General features: G+C 46.2%; 1 protein-coding gene and 1 non-coding gene across 2 annotated transcripts; one reads left to right on the top strand and one right to left on the bottom strand.

The window, feature by feature from the left end:
• Positions 1-391: 391 nt before the first annotated feature.
• On the bottom strand, positions 392-4786 carry LOC128727849 (zinc finger protein 501-like). Its single transcript, XM_053821800.1, has 4 exons — positions 4761-4786; positions 4341-4511; positions 1433-1520; positions 392-1348 (listed from the first exon to the last, which is right to left on the bottom strand). Exons 1-4 carry the CDS (start codon positions 4784-4786, stop codon positions 632-634), a joined length of 1002 nt encoding a protein of 333 aa, XP_053677775.1. The 3' UTR covers positions 392-631.
• Positions 4787-8892: 4106 nt separating this feature from the next.
• Trnav-aac (transfer RNA valine (anticodon AAC)) lies at positions 8893-8965 on the top strand. Its single transcript has one exon. It is a non-coding gene; the product is annotated as a tRNA-Val (tRNA).
• Positions 8966-18649: the final 9684 nt, after the last annotated feature.

Here is an 18649-nt window from a genome sequence, read left to right as displayed (position 1 = left end):
TTTGTGTAAAATTTTCAAATGCTAAACTAGAAAGCATTTATAATACCCTTGAAAGAAAGCAATATTGTATCAATTGAAGCATTTTATTTGTAACTCACTTACAACGGAGTTTAATTATTTGATAACTTTTTATTACCAATTTTCAAGAACTTAAAATATGTGTTTCAGTAGAAATAAATCCATATATGTAATTTAAAATCTTCCAGCTTCTGCGTGAAACTAGCCAGACAGCGTTTATTTCACCGTTTCAAAGGACAATCGATTATTTAAATTAAGAACCCGTACCAACAGTGTTAAGAGATAAGCCCTTTATCTACAAAATGATGACCTGGACGTTTGTACCCGACGATTGAAACGATTAATAACGGAAAAGAAAAAGAAAAACATCACACAATCATAAAGCTAACAATCACTTTCCAAAAGCATTATTTCTATAAGTTCCGTTACTTCAATCTGTATCGTTTTTTTCTTCTCTTCTTCTTCTTTGGCACACTACTGCTGACACTGCTCTGTCACTCCACACCATCCAGTTCAACCCTCCCCCACAACGATAACATTTACTCAGCAGCCCACCTCAGTCGTATTTATCCTGTCCACATCCTGTCCACATCCTTGCCAGTAATCCATCGCCTCAACAGCAAACGGTTGGTTCCCGGGCCACCGCCAGGACAATTCGGTTTCGTCCGTGACGTTCCCGTTCGTGACACCGCCGGTGTTTGGCCAACGCGTTCGATTGAACGAAGGTCTTGGAACACTCAGGACACTGGTGCGGTCGCAATCCACTGTGAATGAGCGAGTGCCGAAGCAGATCGTACCGTTCCTTGAAGGTTTTATCGCACACCGGACACGCGTGTGGCCGTTCATCACTGTGTGTCTTTCGATGGCGCACAAGCACGTGTTTCTCAGCAAACGCCTTACCACACTGGTCACACTGAAATGGTCGTTCGTTGGCATGCCCACGGACATGTGTCCTGAGGGCATGCAGTCTCACGAACTGCTTCCCACACAGATTGCAGGCGTGTGGACGAACGGATTCATGAAGCAACCGGTGGCTCGAGAGAGCACTGGGTTGTGTGAATGTCCGATCGCACGTTTCACACCGCAAACTCGGACCGGTCTGATCGTGAAGTCGCTTGTGTGCAGATAACGTGGATGAAAGCCGGAATGCCTTGGGACAAACGGGACACCGGAAGGGCCTTTCGTCCGTGTGGAGTCGCAGGTGTCGCTCGAGTGCCGCCCGATTTGGGAGCTGTTTGTCGCAGTGTGGACAACACCGTGTGAGTGGCACCGCGTCCTCGTGGATGTCATTTTCCGCGTCACTGCCGTGTGTGCGTGCAATGGCCATGTCCTGTGGGAAGAATTCGGGATTGAAAGCAGCCTCCAGTTAGTAAGTGAAGCGAATGGAACACTCGGAGGAATCACTGACACCTACCTTAGTGCTGGAAGCGGATACCTCCGACAGTTCGCTACCGTGTCCGGAGTCCTGATCCGAGTCCTCCTCGAGCTTCTCCGTCGGTGTCCTGCAAGCGAAACAACAATCAGTTCCTGTGATGAAGACCTTTCACCACGGGAGCCAGATGCCGTCGGGAATACGACACCCAACAGCGTTGAAGTGAAGGAAAAATCCACAACCAAACCGCAAACGGAAGCCTAATGCCACCGACTAACGGATGTGATGCGCCACCATCACGACGGGAAAAGATACACGCGCGCCATCGTCCTTGCAGGCATCACAGCACCGCAAAAGGCTGATTGGTCGATCCGTCGGAAAGGTTCGGCAACGCCCCTTTTCGTTTGTGTGCGCTTTTTGCTGTTGTTGGAAAAGCGCGCGTGGAAAATGGCTGGAGGGTGAAGTAGCTGCTCGATGGCTGCTGTGATGGAAAATTCATCTATCTTTTTGCAAGGATGTGGTGGCATTCGATCCACCGAGATGAGTTGGGATGCATCAAAGGAGGCCGTTTCGAGAATGTCATTTTCCCGTGTTTTCCATGGCACCGATGCAGGGTGTGTTCTACTAAACGGACGATCGACTATCGGTACGTCGGTTGTGTTATTAGAAATTATGCATAATGTCGGTGGGGGGTGGACCGTTAAATAAACTATTCAAATACGGCGACCGCAGAACGTTTCGGGTCGATATTTATTTAGCGATAGCTTGCGTTTCCGGAACATTTCCGGATCCACCGCGTGAAAGCGCTCGTAAATTATGCACCTTCACGGGGATGGCGCATAATTTCCGTCCGGTTTGGCGTTCGTGACTGCCCTTTTTGGTCACGGTGTGTGCCTATGCAAATACCGCTAATTAGCTGAGCGAGTGGATCGACGGATCTGGCGTTATTGTTTTTCCCTGGCTACTCATTAAATATTCGCTAGTCTCCAAGATGTCGAAGGGTTTTCTCGACGCCAGCACGAGTCTGGCTGTTTTTATTTCATTATCTTTTAATGTACCGCAACGCGACTGTTTGCTGAATCGTTTTTTTTTTCTTCTATTCGCTTGAGTTTGAGCTCGAATGAAACGTGTTGATTTCGCGAAAGTTTAGGGAAGGTTTTTCCTGCCAGAAGAATCCCTCCCGACCATTGTTCAACAGGATATGGCTTCTTGGTTGCGCGTGGAATTTGTGGAAGAGAACGGGAATCAGGCAAATAAAAACCCAGCTCTAATTAATTGCAACGGGGTCGAAATCTAAGATTATGCCACGGAAAAAAAGCTGTTGCAAATGAAAAATTGCATAATTTCCTCATCCTCCTGCAAGAAATTTCTTGAACCTTTTTTGTAGCGAGGTTAATTAGCAGCTGTTGATTCGATGAAGTCTTACGTGAGCCACGGGAGTATTATGAAAAAGTAACAGTGATTTTTCTTAAATCAATTTTTATCCTCTCTTGATATAAGGGATCCTTTAACGTACTCCTTGAAACTTATCAGCATTATGAGAGGTTTTCTGTTGAAACATTCATGAAGCATATTGTTTATTGTAAATGTGTAACATTTGAACATTTTCCTGACCTTAAGCAAAAGAGCGTTCTTGCAAAAGGGACGATAGAAAATCCTTCTCGAAACTCACCTCATCCCAATCGACTGATCAAACAAAACCCAAATAACAAACAGCCGAGCTATCGATTTGGGCCAAGAATCGATCCCGGGATCCTGTGTGCGCTTCATTAAACATTTACCAAGCAATGAAACTTTCTCTGCCATTTTCCGATTGTTTTTCCATTTCCCCATCTCTTTGGCAAATGGATTTCCAGCGAATACCGGTTCTTGGTTTGCAACGGCATCGGGATTGAGTTGAAGGAAAGTTCCACAAAAGTAGTTGCCGTTTCTCTTTGCGTTTCAAAGGAACACACAAGAGCGTCCTTACGGCCAGTGAGTTGAATGTTTCATGAGTCTCGTCCACGTGACCGACCTGAGAAAGGGTTTGAGAGCTGGTTTTACTCGACGGATGCATGGCACGACTAAGTTTTCATCACACGCCGTTCCCAAGTGAGAAGATGGAAGCCTTGGCGAGGATCTTGTGGTCCGTGCAACAGGCTTCAACGGGGAAAGATGACCATTGGCTTTTGAGTCGTGAAATGGAGCTGGGAGTTGAACATTTTATGTCCCATGGAGTAATTAGCTTATCGATTAGTTGGTCATGTCGAAAACAAATCTCAAGCTCACTAATCATCACGTCAGCAACGTTTTTTGATTCACCGTATCCATGGAAACACTCAAAACGGCCATCAATCCAACTCACTCGGATTTGAATGTGTTCTTGTTCCATGACACATGCACAAATGTGAGGAAAATGTGGGACATAAAAACATCGCGCACGTTTATGGATTCATTTGTTATTTTTCACCACCAGCAACCACCTACACCGGGGATGGCCATGCAGACATGAAAACTCACTATTTTCCACTGTAAAGTGCTTCATTACGCATTCATTGCCCTAAATGAAGCCATCCAAGTTGGGTCATAAATTGCATTCGTCCCTCATGGAAGCTGCTAGTGGGGTGTGGATCGGCGAACATGGAAACGTGCTTTATTCGCAACCGACCCGAGACTGATATCATGTCAATCAGCCTCATGTTCACATCCTTGCTTGGTTGCTTTAAGGAAGCCTTCCAACGTCCCTAAACACGGTTAAGGAGATGATGGAAAATAGGCCAAACATTTCGTCGTCGACTTCGTCCCATAAGCGGGAGAATATTTACTGGCGGCTAATCCACACCACATGCACTCCGTTAGTGCCGTGAGCAAATAGTTTACAGTTTACGGACAAACAGGACTATTTAACTACCCCAAATGGTGCGAACGTAATGTCTTAATCCCACTGTAGAGGGTTCTGTGGAGTACTTACGTGCATTTGGATGGATTCCAGTAGGACGATGACGACCATTGCCTCGATGGAACGGGATCCAACTCGCATGGTACTGGCGTTTGGTCCTGGCTCGAAGGAAGCATTGTATCCTCGAACAGAATGGACCGGATGCTGATGTCCAACTCACGTTCGTCCATGTCGAAGTTGAAGCTACGTCGAGTAGAAAGAAATGGAATCAGAATTGGCCCAAAAACGCCGACAAAAATCCGAAAGTCACACACAAAAGGGCTCATGTTCCGGCTCAATGAAAAGACCAGCGTCCGAGCCTTCCAAACAACCTCGGAGGGTGGATATCATCTTACGTCCATTTAGGGAATCCCTCCGAAGCGCCTCGAGGGTGCCCGAGGACAATTAGTTGACATAACGCGCGGCAAGAACAATAAATAGTAATCTACTTACATGTCGATAATGTCCCAGTCCATCATGGTGAGAAGCTGTGAGCAAATGGTGAGAAGGACGCTCACTAGGACCTTGTGTTGTAGGGTTTCTAACGTTCTATTGTTCGTTTGGGATTGTTTACTTCCGAATGACGCAAATACACACACGGACGATGTAACGCAAGGAGCGTAGGTTTACAAGGATGCCGTTACACGGAGTCCCTTCCAAAAGTCCCCGACGTGTCCTTTCGCGAGCAAACTCACTTCCACGTGCTATTGTTGTTCCACCGTCAAAAGGAGGCTCGGTATTGTTACTGTGTGTAATTCCTTTTCCGGCGCTTAGTCCTCGACAAAACGATCAATTAGACGGGCTTTAGATCGGAGCCCCTTTTTCCGGAAGGCTCAATTAAGGAACTCGCACTTTTACCATTTCCGGTCGGTTTTAACGAATCGACCCGACGTTGCACTGACTCCTGGGCTACTTGGATACGAAAAGGACACACAAGGATCACTCGAAAAGGTGTGTTTCGCTTGCAAGGATGCATCCATGCGATCCGACAGTTCGTTCGAAAGTGAGCCTCAGTGCCATCCTGAGCTGGATGGTCCGCTGGGTCGCAGGGAAGTCGTCCTTGCCATCCCTCTACGCCACCTCGTCCCCCACCCGTCACTAAGCGGCAAATCCTTCAATGGAAGCAGCAAGGTAAACAAATTTACTGCTTATGTGTGCCGAGGTTGCGATGTTCGGGGAAACGGGAAAAAAGCGAGAGAGACAGAGAGACCCCGACGGCACGTCCTTACGTTTCGCCCGGTCGTTGGTTGGACGTACGACACTGATCCGCACATAATCCGCGGACCTTCCGGGTCCGCCTTGGCTCGGAAAAGCGTAACTGGAAAAGCTTGTGTGAGAGTGGGAAAGCTGCTCGCGTTGGTTGCATTTTCACGCGGGAAAAGCGCCTGGTTCGACCGTGATACCAGTGCGCCAGGATCTGGTGATGATGAGATGAGTGAGTGAGAGATGAAATCGAAACCATCTCACTCTCACTCTCGCTGTCTCTGTCTCTCTCACTCGCTTGGTCACGCTCGGTTCATTTCGCCGAGGACACGCGCATCGTTCGCACATAAGCGATTATTTATTTTCCAAATCTGATTTACTGTGATTCTGCATGGGGAAGACATTTTCTTTACTCCGACGGAATTGGCCCTGGTTTGGTTGGGAAACAGTTATGTCATCGGAAAAAGGGATCCTCCTTGCGAAGGTTCCACAGCCTACTGCGAGCTAAATAAATTCAAACCTACCCAAGGAAGGTGCCGTTTCTTATTTTACGTAGAACAAGAGCCGAAATCTTATCCTTTTTTATCAGACACGAGATCCCGGATCGGTCGCCATGTTCGTGTTTAGGAACTGTCTTCATTTACCCGGCAAAGGCCGTCGGAACGGGTGCAAACGATTACCGATTTAGGAAAATTAGAAGGATTATGTATTTATCGCTTCTCTTCGTATCGGCTCGTGGGTCGAGAAGACCCACAGCTGAAAACAGAGATGTGAAAATGTGCTCTAAATAACGCTCGAGCTCTCTCACACATCTTGTCATCACAGATGGGAGCTTTCTTGAGAAAACCGTCTCCATATGACCCCAAAGAAAAGGAGCAACGCCAAGGCGGGTGTTTCGCGATGGGAAAACCGATGGGAATGAGTGAGACGAAAAATCTCGTGAGAGTGAGAGCAAAAACATGATGGATGGCAGGAGATAACGTTCCGCGCACGCGAAAAGGAAGCGCATCCTCCTCCGCACGCCGATGCCATGCGCGTTGGTTGATTGGCAAGGACACATAAGAGACTGTAGCCCCAAACAGAGAGAGAGAGAGAGAGAGAGAGAGAGAGAGTGAAACGGAGCGATCAAGTGAAAGGTGAGAGTGAAATGGACGCTGGGAGATCGTATTTATCGGAAAAGCGATTGGCTAAATGCCAAGGAAAACACTCTAATCCCCGATTTTCCGATCTTCCGCTCCGTCGTGGTGGTGGCCCAGTGGGTGGTGGTGGAGGTACTGGAAGAAGACCTTAAACACTGGTGCACACACACAGGCACACCCACACCATCATAGGACGGCCTTTGGTGTTAGATAATGTATTTAGGACGGCCATTGCGCGAGGATCCTGCTCCAAGGATGGTGCCGAGGGTCCGTGGAGTCCTTTTGCTCGGGTGGGTGGTAGTTTATGTATTTGGCAAAACCTTATTAACCGATTAGCGAGCGACCGATGGGAGGATCCAATCTCGTCGACTCAAATCGCTTGATGTGGATTTTCGGGAAGCGATCGATACCGTTTATTTTTCCGGGGAAATCGAGAGCTTTATCGATTTTGGTGACGTAAGCTCGGGATATTTTGGGCTTGCCAGGACATGCCTTTCTAATAAGAGCATGAAAGACGGAAGGGAGTAGATTTATCTGTTAGTTAGCTTGGCTATATCGTGTGTTATGGAGAGCTGTTGTAGCTCTGTTGAGTAATGGCTAATAATATTTGCTGCTGATGCTCCAAACATACTCTCACAGATAACCTTCTTTCCGGTTGTTTTATTGCCTCTCGATCAGAGCCCATACCAGTCCAGTTCATCCATCCATATCATCCTCACACACGCACATACATGGTGCAGTGAAAGATTAGCAAAAAACATGTCGACATGACCCCCGAAAGCGTGTTTGTTACGTGAATTCGACGCATCGTTCGGTTGCAGTTTTGCCGCAAGGCTCCTTTTCAGCGTAACGCATGACGCTGGTTCCCATCCATCGGGAGAGAGGTCCTGGCGAATGGCCTTACCAGTTGGCCCTTGTTGGATGGAAGCTGGAAGAAAAACAACAATTTATAATTAAATTTAGGCTGCCCTGGAGTTGTTTTCCTTCACCAATCGGCTTCGAGGAATGGCGATAGAACGAAACAGGGACAGGCATCATGGGGGAAGCAAAAAACCATGGCCACAAGACAACACACGGACGGAGGTTTTCCCATTCAATCAACGCCGGATCGTTGGAAGAAAAACGGGATGGAAAAACCACACACCCGGGTGCAAGCGTGCGGTGGCGTATTTACAATTAATTTGGCAAGTTGTTTGTTTTCCGCGAGCGAAAGGGATGTGTTTTGTTTCGAATCCTTTCGGTGTCGTCTGTGGAGGGAAGTGCTACTGGATGGGAAATTGGGCTGAGAACCTTATACAGTAGCAACTAGCTACTGTATAAGGCACCGATTTGATGGTTATTTTTTGGGGACCAATTGGCATGCGTTTCCGATGAGAATGCATATTTCATCTGATTGGAGGCTGAATTTTGGAGGCCTAATAAAAAAAGGATCTACAAAATACCTCACTCGCTCTCGTACAAGCCTGCTTTTCTGCCCATATTGCGCCACAGGGAGTCAATTATCCTAATGAGTCATGAAAATAATCAATAACCGTTCAACCGAACCACCGATTGCCCTCCGGCTCGAACAGGACCTCAAATGTCCTGTTCACCGTCCGTTGCACGGCTAAAGGAATTATCGAATCGGGTCGTGCTGATTTATTGATGTTTTCATTTCGCCTCCCATTTGCATTCGGTTGCGGTTGCGAAACACACCACAGTTCGACGCATTCAGTTGCATTTGTGTGCATTCTGTGAGTTGGATGCATTTGCATCTCGTTGTGCATGTGCACGGTGAAAGAGGAGAGTTTCTCCAACCAAGCGCTTTAGGTTGGAAGAGATTCGGTAAGGACCTAGTGCACGAGACCATTTCACGGGGTTTTCGCAGGCCACGCCTTCGAGAAAATGGGTAGAGTGCAGTGCTTTGATCGCTTCGTTGGGTTGGTTATGTTTTCCAAGAACTGCTATTCTCAGAATCGAGAAATGGAGAGAACAATTCTTTCTTGAGATGGTTGAGAAAGTCTTGGGTAGAAGCGTGATTGCAGTAGCAGTCTTTTGTTAATAAATGTATGCTTTAATTATGAAAGTTTGGTTATGCTAACTCACTGTTTGAATTGATTTTAATTTTCATAAACCTGAACTAGTCCATGAATAAGTGATTCTTTTCGATGCACTCAGCCGTTGACTGATTTTCTACTGGAAAATACATGCGTTATGCATTAGAAATTGAATGAAAAACAAGCCCCGGAATGCAATAGACATGAGTTTCCGTGGTGTAGTGGTTATCACATCCGCCTAACACGCGGAAGGCCCCCGGTTCGATCCCGGGCGGAAACACGAGAAAAACCCACTATTTTGTTGGGGAAAACTGTACCACAAACCATTGCAGGTGTGTATTATTTTATCAACAAGAAAATCGAATGGTAAATGACACCATATTTGAACATTGAACCATTGAATAACACTCCAATTGAAGCACGTTCCAGCAACAGATATTCTCTTTTTGCATCTCTCAGCACCATGCTTTCGTTTCTTCAATCCGAACCAGCAATTGCTTTCGTTCCCCACCACAGCATCTGTGTGTCTTTTCGCTTTGGGCGCTTTTCTCGGGCGGTGCCTTTCACTTGGCGTTGGCCACGCGCTCTACATTCGCGTGCTTTGAGTGGGGAGAGAGGTCTCTGATTCGAAGCTGTTTGGGGTTCGATGGAGCTCTACCAAGCCACCGTCTGTAGCCGTGATCGTCTAGTGGTTAGGACCCTACGTTGTGGCCGTAGTAACCGGGCCCCACGTTGTGGGGGCGTGTGTGGAATAGGAGAGATGTTGGGTGGGTGGAAAATCCCCCAGAACTCCCCTTCACTACTGCCTCGAGAGAGCACTGTCACGGAAGATGGTTGGGCGCAAATAAATACTTTTTTATAGAAGCTCCCAAATCCGGTGGTTGTCGAGGAAATCCCTTCCCAAGCTAAAGAACTTTTCGTGCCACCCATCCAACGCTATGTACTTCTGGTTCCACACCAGAAATATACTCTTCCCCGAAGATACCCCGGGTTGGTGTGTATTATCCTTGCCCAGTCCTTCCCGAAAGGGCGCCATGTTTACCTGTCTGGAATGGGTGGCATATCATTTCAGCCCTTTTTCCGAACAGCCCACACAGGTTCCGACAAATGGCAACGACAACACTTGCTGCTTGGTGCTCTTGCGTTACTGCTTCCGGGCGTTACGCTTGACTTTACTGGGACATCATCATCGTAGTCCTCGGATGGTTGAGGGTTGATCCGACGAGCTCAATGGAATGAAGATGCACACCGGTTTTTTATGCAAAACGTTAGGCAAAAGGGAAACAGATTCGTAGCCACGGTGACGCCATCCCACACGTATGAGATGGAAACCAGCGTTTCCTACACGCCCTCGGGGTCTTACCAAGGGACGGGGCTTAATGTCGCGATAAAAGGTGCAGAAATGTGGGGGAAAAATGTGTCACAAATATTGTCTCATTTGCCTAATGCATATTGCCCTGCGGGGGTTGAAACGACTCCATTGTCGGGAGAAATATGTTCTTCGATTGAAGGTGTCATCCTGGAGTCCTTGAGTGATGACTATCACGCCATCGAAGGACTGGTGCCGTCGGCAATTAACCCGAAGCTGGTGACATTTTGTGGCTTCATCCTTGAACACAAATAAGAACATATGTAATGTGTCACGGAGGAGTGTAATTAATCAATTTTACGGAAGTTTCCGAGTGATTTATCTCATGAGATGCTGAGTAGTGATGGCATAAGCCTCATAAAGGCTTAAAAGGCATTATTCACTCAACGTAAAGGATCCCATAGAGATGGGTAAAGGAATGAAGCGTGTTCGTCGTCCTCACTGAGCCTCACGAGCAGATGATCCATGGCGAATTGTCGATCCCAAAACCCAATTTCATGCCGTGCAATTGAACAATCGTCCTCGAGAGCCGTAAGCTGCGGTAAATGGCTCAGCTTTTGGCCAGGTCTAATTTGCCAATTATCCGTTCCGTTGCGTTGCACTCTTGCGCAAAACCTCGACCTGCAGAGAGCGCAATAACGAGATCATCATGCAACGGGTCAGGAACAAAAAGTGGCCCTTCGTGAGCGGTAAAAGTGTCTCTGGGCGAGGATCACTTTTCGGGCAGAAGTATTTGGGCTTGGGAAGCTGGAAGTACTGCGCCTGAACCACTTCAGGCAAGAGTTGGTTCAGCTGTTGTTCATTTCTCGGGTGCAGTCTCTCCAGGACCGAAAAAGGTTCGTTTGCGGAACAATCGGAAGAAGTCATTATTCGAATTAATTGATGTGTAAATAGTGGAAACTCAATCCCGCCGCTCGGGACGGCGTGTCTGTTTGAGTAGGCTGTGGTTGCAGCCTCTCCACGGAAATAGGATGTTTGCACTGTTTGTGAGAACGATAGTCTGTGGTTGCTTCGATGGGTTGCATCGCTCGAGGGAGAGAACTGTCATAGAATTGCATCCTTTTCACGAGCAAACTATGCGAGACTAGAGATCGATTTTTTACATGCATTGCTCTTCGGAATGGATACTGAAACAAGACTAGGATCAATTTATCAGCATGTTTTTCTTGATATTGATTGCCGCTAGGACATTTATTCACACGCCCAACCTCCCAAAAGGGGTGGTATTTTCTCAAAACCAGCTAATGAACCAGTTCGGGGTGTCAGAAAGTGAGCCAAATAGCCCACAGGCCTAGGCGACAGCTCCTGAAAAACAGTAAGCTCTTTACGCGAAATCAAAGTGACAAAAACAATCCCACACCCTGAAGGACTGTACGTGCACGTGTTGGGAGGCGTCTCGTGTTGGTGGTGGTGCCAGGATCCGTCGATTAGCCCTTCGTCCGAACCCTAACGTGTGATAAACAACGGCGCATTAAGCCACACCATGTTCTGGTTAGCTCGAGGTCGAGTGGATCGGTTGCGGTGGAAACCGAGATATGATCCTGTTCGCTGATAAGCCGCCTTCCGCTGGTTGCGTCGCCTGTGGAATATCCTGAAGGGTGGGAATCTAGTGGAAATTTTTACCGGAAAAGGGCTTAGATGAAGATGTGGAATCCGCTTGATGGTCGAATAGTTGCGGAACTCAATTAAAAAGCTACTCAGGCGAATCTGCGAGAGCGGGTGGTGGCATTGGCACGTTTTCCACATCATCCTGATGGAGTTAAGTACTTTTGGGCGCTCGGAAATGACTTCTGTCAGATGCACGCGAGACATAATCATTAATAAAGTGAGGGAGAGAACATACAACTGTGGGTAAATCGCTCTCATAGCTATTATATGCTCATTAAATATGTTGTAGGCTTATAACTGCCATTGGCTCCATTTGATTCAGTATCATTCAAAAAGATTCGTCCAATGTGATCCATTTAGCCCAATAACAATTATCACTCTGACATTATAAAACAACGATGTTGATGCAAAGGCCGCTTAAGATGTCTATTTTAATTAATATGATAATTCTTTTTGTTAAATGCTCTTCCCTTTTGACCCTCCGTCGGTAAATTGTTCATCAGCACGTCCGCATCAACAATAAACCCTCCCAAAGGGCTAAAAGCCTTGATTTTCCATGGTTCCTACTGGTTGCGCTGATTGTAGTGAACGATGCAATTAATTAACCATTTTTAAACTCCCAGCTCTCCCAGTTTGTAAAGGAACAAGCCACATTTCCCGGCATCAATTTTGTGATGGAAATTCGGTGTGAGGTTTGTGTCTCCTGCACTTTTCCGGATTCATGGCCAGGATGCGTCGACGGTTGCCAGGGGTAACCACGGACGATGGAAGCGAAACATCATGATAATATGCCACGCCCGGCTGCACGTAAGCTGGTTCGACATGGTCTCATGGCCTGCTGCCATGACGCGTTTCAATTCGCTCGATTATTGTTGGGAAAATATTAAAATTTTCATTCAACCGTCGGAGGCACGGTCCGGGATTCGGCACGGGAATCATCGGCCTGGGATGCTTCCCAGCGCACGTTACACTTGCAAATGGCGACGATTTGTCGAACAGAGATGATAAAATAACAATACAGAATAAAATGGAGTGATTGAAATGGAAAAATATTAGAGGTAATCGTCTCTGGTTCGATGGATTGATTGACAGATTGAATCATGAAATCCTTTGATTTTAAGTTTTATAGATGTAGTGAATATATTTAAATTTACTAGACAAATATTCCAATGGAATAATGGGCAAAGCGTTTCTAAATCCTATCTGAGCTCTGTAAAAAATGTTTCCCCCTAATCTGATGCAATTTAGGAGAGCTCTCGCGGTAATCATAATCGAAATATGGATGGAAAATGGATAATACGAAGGAGAAGAATAACAGAACGAGGAAAAAAATCCGCATCAAGGAAAAAAAATCCGACAATTTAGAGTTTCATGTTACCAATCCATTTTTTTTTTCGTTTTTTCGACCGCACCCTATATAAACACTTCCGGGTAGGATCACTTTGCATGTATAATTTTGTATGTTAAAAAAATGTACATTTTTTTACAAATTCACGGGGAGTGTCCAATGTAAAAGGTTTTTTACCATCGTGATGGCTTTAAGAACACTCCTCAAAAAATGTCTAGCATGGAAGAAAGGTGGTTCATTTTTACAAGAAAGTGAATAAACCGTTATTACGCCAATGAATGCGAAATTGAATATTCTAATGCTTATTTGGTGGTTTGAGTAGAAACCATGGGACAGAATATTCTTCCTTTACAAATGTTCAAAATATTCTAAAGCAAATTTTTTTTGGTGTAACTTCCCTTCCCTATTCTAGGGAAAAATCCTTTGTGGCTGGAATGGCTAAAAAGCTTACAAACAAGTAAGTGTGTAGCAAAATCTTGAGGGATTGTGTACTTATTAAAATGTTTACTTTCCGTCCAGGACGACCAGGAAGGACCAGGGAGCAATTACGTTGAATTTCATTGCTTACCTTAGGGATTCTTCCGAGCTAAAAGTTTCCTTAAATGGTGCATTTTTTCTCACAGTATTACTCTTTGTCGCTCCTTGAGTGGAATATTTGTTGTTTTAGACAAATCTTTGGGGAACGTTGGGCATACAATTTTTGATACTGCAACTTGAACAATATCACTACATTGTGAGTAATTGAGTGTTTTAAGTAATTTGTTGTAAATTTAAAAAAAAGTCTATTAAAGTATAACCGATTTATCTCTTGATGCTGGAAAGGATTCCTGTCCAGGACATTATCCTTTGACAAGGTAATTAGACGAAATACGGTATCGAAGCTTAAAGGATATCGCTCTCTCATTTTCTCTCTCTTTGTTGAGAGAAAGATCTCCGAAGTAAAAGCTCAAGCAGGCTCAGTCGACGTAGCCAACGCTTCACATATAGATGGCGCTAGTGGTATCCATTTGAAACTGCATGCATGTTTTTGCTGCTTTTAAAATTTGTGCTGTTGAGTGCATTGTAGATGCAGAAATGGTCGATTTTATGCCATATTTTGCAGTTATACGAGGGGTTCATAGCTGCAAGTAGTTTGCTTAGGGAAATGTTTCTCTGATTTCTTATATGCTTCAGATCCTCTCCATCCTTTGTCAACCGATGCAATTCATGGAAGACACATTGTTGCCCTGAAATTACTAGAAAACTCAAGAAGGTAGAGAAATCTAGCAGGCCGAAGTAACCGAATTTGCCGAGCTGGCTTAGTCACTTAGAATTTACCCTAGAAACACCGGACAGAGGAAACCGATCCGGAAAAAGGTTCAAATAGGCGCCTGATGAGAGTAAATGTTTTTCAGTAATGGCTTTAAAAATAATGTAAAGAAACGCTTTAAATTAAAATTTTAATTCACATAGAATTATCACAAGAATACATTCACATTGTTTTATTACACAATTATCGATGAAATAACTCAATAAATAGCCTTATTTACTGAGAATAATAGGTAGACATCGCTTCACATGTGGATGACGCTAGTAGTATCAAATTGAAATCTGCGAGCATTTTTTGGCTTTAAAATTGGTCCTATAGTATTAATCTGGAAATTATGTCAGATAAAAAAAAATCGAATAAAAACACAGAGTTATTTTGCAAAATTACGGAAATAAAAACACAAGGCAATAATCTACAAAAATTGAGCTCTGTTAATCGCTGCATTACTTTTTGATGTAATTTGATTGCACTTACACTGCTGATCGCCACCCACACAGAATCGATTCATCAAATCGCGCCCCGACGGCCGATTTCCCACGCGGCATGCGCTTAGAACGGTGGCCGGCCGAAAAGTTTGCTCCAACATGAATTCTTCCACCATCGCCCGCCAGATTGATGTAATCAATTTTACAACTCTACCCATTACACCACTGCAACAATGTCCCGAACGCGCCCCACCGGCACAGCATTGTTGCAAAGTCATCCGCCAAATGGTTGCTGACCGGCGGCAAAAGCGCCCCATCGTCGTTTGTCCGCGGTCCTAATTGCGGTTGATTGATCACTCATTTTCAGCTGCCACTTGACGGTCGGTTCTTGCGCGTCGCCCTTTATCACCGGGCAACCCAACGAAGGGATGAATGGGGTGGGTTCGCATTTACATCGAGGTCAGTTCCTCAGTGCTTGGCCGTGGGCACGATCGTCAGCCGGTGCGGCAGCGCTTCTTAGCCGATAAGATAAATGGGCTCATTAGGGGGTTTGTGGCCAGACCCGGTGTTTCTTTCCCTTGCGCGTGGTATCGCTTTTCCGAGCGCTGGGGTGGCTGCGGGAAAAGTTGGCTTTAAAATTCTTTTGTTCCACTTTCCGTTCCCCACCAAACGAACCCGGCCGATTTGAGCGGGGAAGCCAAATTTAAACCATTTGCTAATGCTATCGGGAAGCATTTTCTTATCGCGAAGGAGATAACAAGAAGGAACACTTCCGAAACGATCGTCAGGTGTATGTTCGGAAGCGCTTGAAATGCTATCCACCGTGAAGCGTAATGTGAGAACCACCGTAAAGGGCTTTATTTTTTTCCAAATTCAATTTAGCATTAATGCGACAGCGTTTTCTCATTTTTCACCCATAGCTATTCCACAAATGCAACCCACTTGCGGTGGGTAGTTTTTCCGCATGAACTGGAAAATTGTGTGCATCCCACTCAGCGTCACCAGTTCGCTTTCTTCACCCGCACAGGGCTCTGGCCTGCCCAGGCGATGCGTCATTAATCAATGCAATGTGCCCCGCGGGGAGGGCTTCGAGAAGAGGCGGAAAAACGCACCGAACGGAACCCGGCGGGTGGCCAGAGAAGGACGAGAGAGATAATGAAAAAGGAAAAAAAAGAACTCGTCCAACGATAGCACGCTGCTGGACCGAATGCGGCTAATAAGTGGTAATTTTTTAATGGACTGGAAACGAAAGACCGAGAGCCTCTTTGCGAGCTCGGTTTGGTGTGACGAATTTTTGGAGGTTATGTTGGGACCGCTCCTATCGATCGATGATGACGATGGTCGGTCGGTTTCTTGGGTTTTAACCGACCGCCGGAAGCGCCTGCACGGAGGTGGCTCATTTTCCGCCCTTGAGATGAGTCCTCGGTCTCAAGGGTTGGGTGTGAAAATGGAATGGAATGATGGCGCCGGCCAGGAGGAATGCTGTTGACTCATCGATGATGAGTGCAGGAGTCCATTTGGTTTGTTTGGAGCTGTGAGAGTGCGGCTCAAAGTTATCGTACGTGAAAAAAATAATCTCCCTCCATTTCAAGGTTTTCCGAATGCATGAAAAAATACCTAAAACAATGATGATTTTCCGGCCGCATTTGTTGCTATTTCGAGAGTGCGCCTAATTGTTGCCTTTCCATTGCGAAACCGTACATTCGCTCGTTAATGAAAAACAAAACGAAACACACCGACTCCCCGGTTCGCGAGATGAATGATGGCGAAACTGATGCCGAATGAATTTTATCGAATTTCGCAAAAGCCCGGAAGGTTGCCTCCTCCCACGCGTACAAAAAGCCACCCATTGTCCGACCGCTAATTTTCGAGCCGTACGCGCTAGAGCACGCGCACGGTAGCATGCAAATATATCAGGTGAACCATGCGGCTCACAAATAATAACCACCACAGCGGGTAGCTCTATTTAATTAATGGCTGCGTTTCCTCGAAGCGAAGGCTATTTTTCGTGTGGTGGACCACGGGCGGAAAATATGAGACGATTTTGTGCTTCCGTGGGGGGAGGTTTTTTTTCCCTTCCACGCACGCACACACACACACACGTATCGGCGTTGTTCCGTTGCGATTCTGACGAAAGCTCGACATCGATCACTGTCAGAGGCAAACGCGCGTTTGGTGGAATCGTTGGAATTCCAAGGCACTCGGGAAGGCCCTCGAAACGTTCGAAGGCTTCAATCGAGAAGGCTTCGGGTGAGAGTGACGGGCGAGACGACGAAAATGACGCGGCTAATGATGGGTTAGGTTGCGGCTGGGGTTTTGCGATTTGGATGCTCATTTCCCGGAACTTCCTGGAGCCTCTGCCAAGAGCCCTCGATTTTATCGTCATTACTCGGGCGTTTGGGTGTGATTAAAAAAACAAGCGAACGCTCCCCGAGGGGGGTTGATCGAAATTGTGCAGCGCGAGAGAAACGAAGGATTAAAAGCTGATTAAGTTGGCGTTCTTACAGGACGATGTAAAAATGCGAAATAGCTGAGGTGTGCTTTACTGGTTGAGCGATTTACTGAGCGATTAATAATGGAAGGAAATTCCGCACACATGCATTAGCTGCATAAGGTTGTTGCGGCATATGAGAAGGTGATTGGAATTTAAAATTCTAACTCAAAGTAAATTGAGAACGTGAACACCTGCAAAGTATTTTCTGCCTGAAGCTTCATTTTTAAATTTTGTTTCAACGAGAATTTATGCCATTTATTTTCGTCCTTTTACGGGTTAGCAATCGAAGGAGGCTGTGCAAATTGATTAACTTAAATGTCATTTTAAAATCGCTTGTGACAGTTAATAAATGTAGTAGGAAGTACTTTTGATTTTGTTTGGTTATTTTGATCAAAAAAATGTTTTTCTGTAGTTTCAGCATAATATCAAATATGTCTAGCGTTTTGTTATTTTCGAAAAGCCCTAATTTAGGGCTTCTAAACTAATCATATGCCTATTCCAATATGTTTCCCAACTATGCACAAATGCGCTCCTGCCTCGGCTCGAACGTTCCGATTGCAGTTTAATTTCACCTATTAAGCTTCATCTGGCCATTGTAAAACAGCCGCGTTTGGAGCCCCTCCCCACCTCTTCCCACCCCCTTTCCTTGGTGCCCATTTTTCGTTCCGCCCGCTACACATCGCAACCATTGTTCCGGGTTGACCCTTTTTGCCCCCCTTGCCAGGAGTGGTGCACCGAGCCAGCACCGACGACCGGCTGCACAAATTAATTAGCCCTTCGCATCGGTGCAACCGTCCCGGGATCTGGGAATTATTGAATCGAAACGCACCCACCACCGTCACCGCCGATCGTTTTGGTGCGACGGACTCGCGTGGCCAATATTGGCCCGAGCTAATGAACCGTCAAATCACTCCCGAGCCAGAAGGCTTTCCGGGCCATCCACGTTGGGATGGCAAAACGAACCGTCCGAAACCCCGGCCCACGTTGGTTGGTCATGTTCACTCGCGTCGGCCCCCGTTGGCGGCACTAATTTGGGGCAGATTGGTAAACTAATTCGATTCGCAAAGCCTAGCCCCCGTGGAATGTCCTTTCCTGGTGGGCCAACCACGGCAGGCGCGCGTTTCGAAATCGAGCTTCTGGCCGTTCGTCCTTAAAACCGGGTCTAGTGGGACGTGCCCGCGGAAAGAGTCATAAATTAGTCACCTGGCAAAACCCGGTGTGGGGGGAATTATCCCCGAAACGCGGCCTTGCCTGCGGTACGATGAGAAATCAGTATGGGAACCAGGACGAGCGCATTTCCTTTTTCCCCTCGGGGAGGGTGGTCGAAGTGCAAGGTGCACACGTACGTGTGCATTTTCCTTCGAACGAGAAGAACGGGGGCATTAAAACAAAACAAAAAATGAACTGGGAA

The sequence above is a fragment of the Anopheles nili genome, chromosome 2 (assembly GCF_943737925.1).
Source record: "Anopheles nili chromosome 2, idAnoNiliSN_F5_01, whole genome shotgun sequence".
NCBI classification, from domain to species: domain Eukaryota; kingdom Metazoa; phylum Arthropoda; class Insecta; order Diptera; family Culicidae; genus Anopheles; species Anopheles nili.
Note: the sequence above shows the minus strand (reverse complement) of the source record. Positions and strands in the feature narration are given on the sequence as shown.

Excerpts from the sequence above, each read along its gene's own strand:
- LOC128727849 (XM_053821800.1), bottom strand. The coding sequence starts at position 4,786 with ATGATGGACTGGGACATTATCGACAT. Across the intron at positions 4,512-4,760 it reads GACTGGGACATTATCGACAT|CTTCAACTTCGACATGGACG; the intron begins GTAAGTAGATTA and ends TACTCGACGTAG. Across the intron at positions 1,349-1,432 it reads TATCCGCTTCCAGCACTAAG|GACATGGCCATTGCACGCAC; the intron begins GTAGGTGTCAGT and ends TTCTTCCCACAG.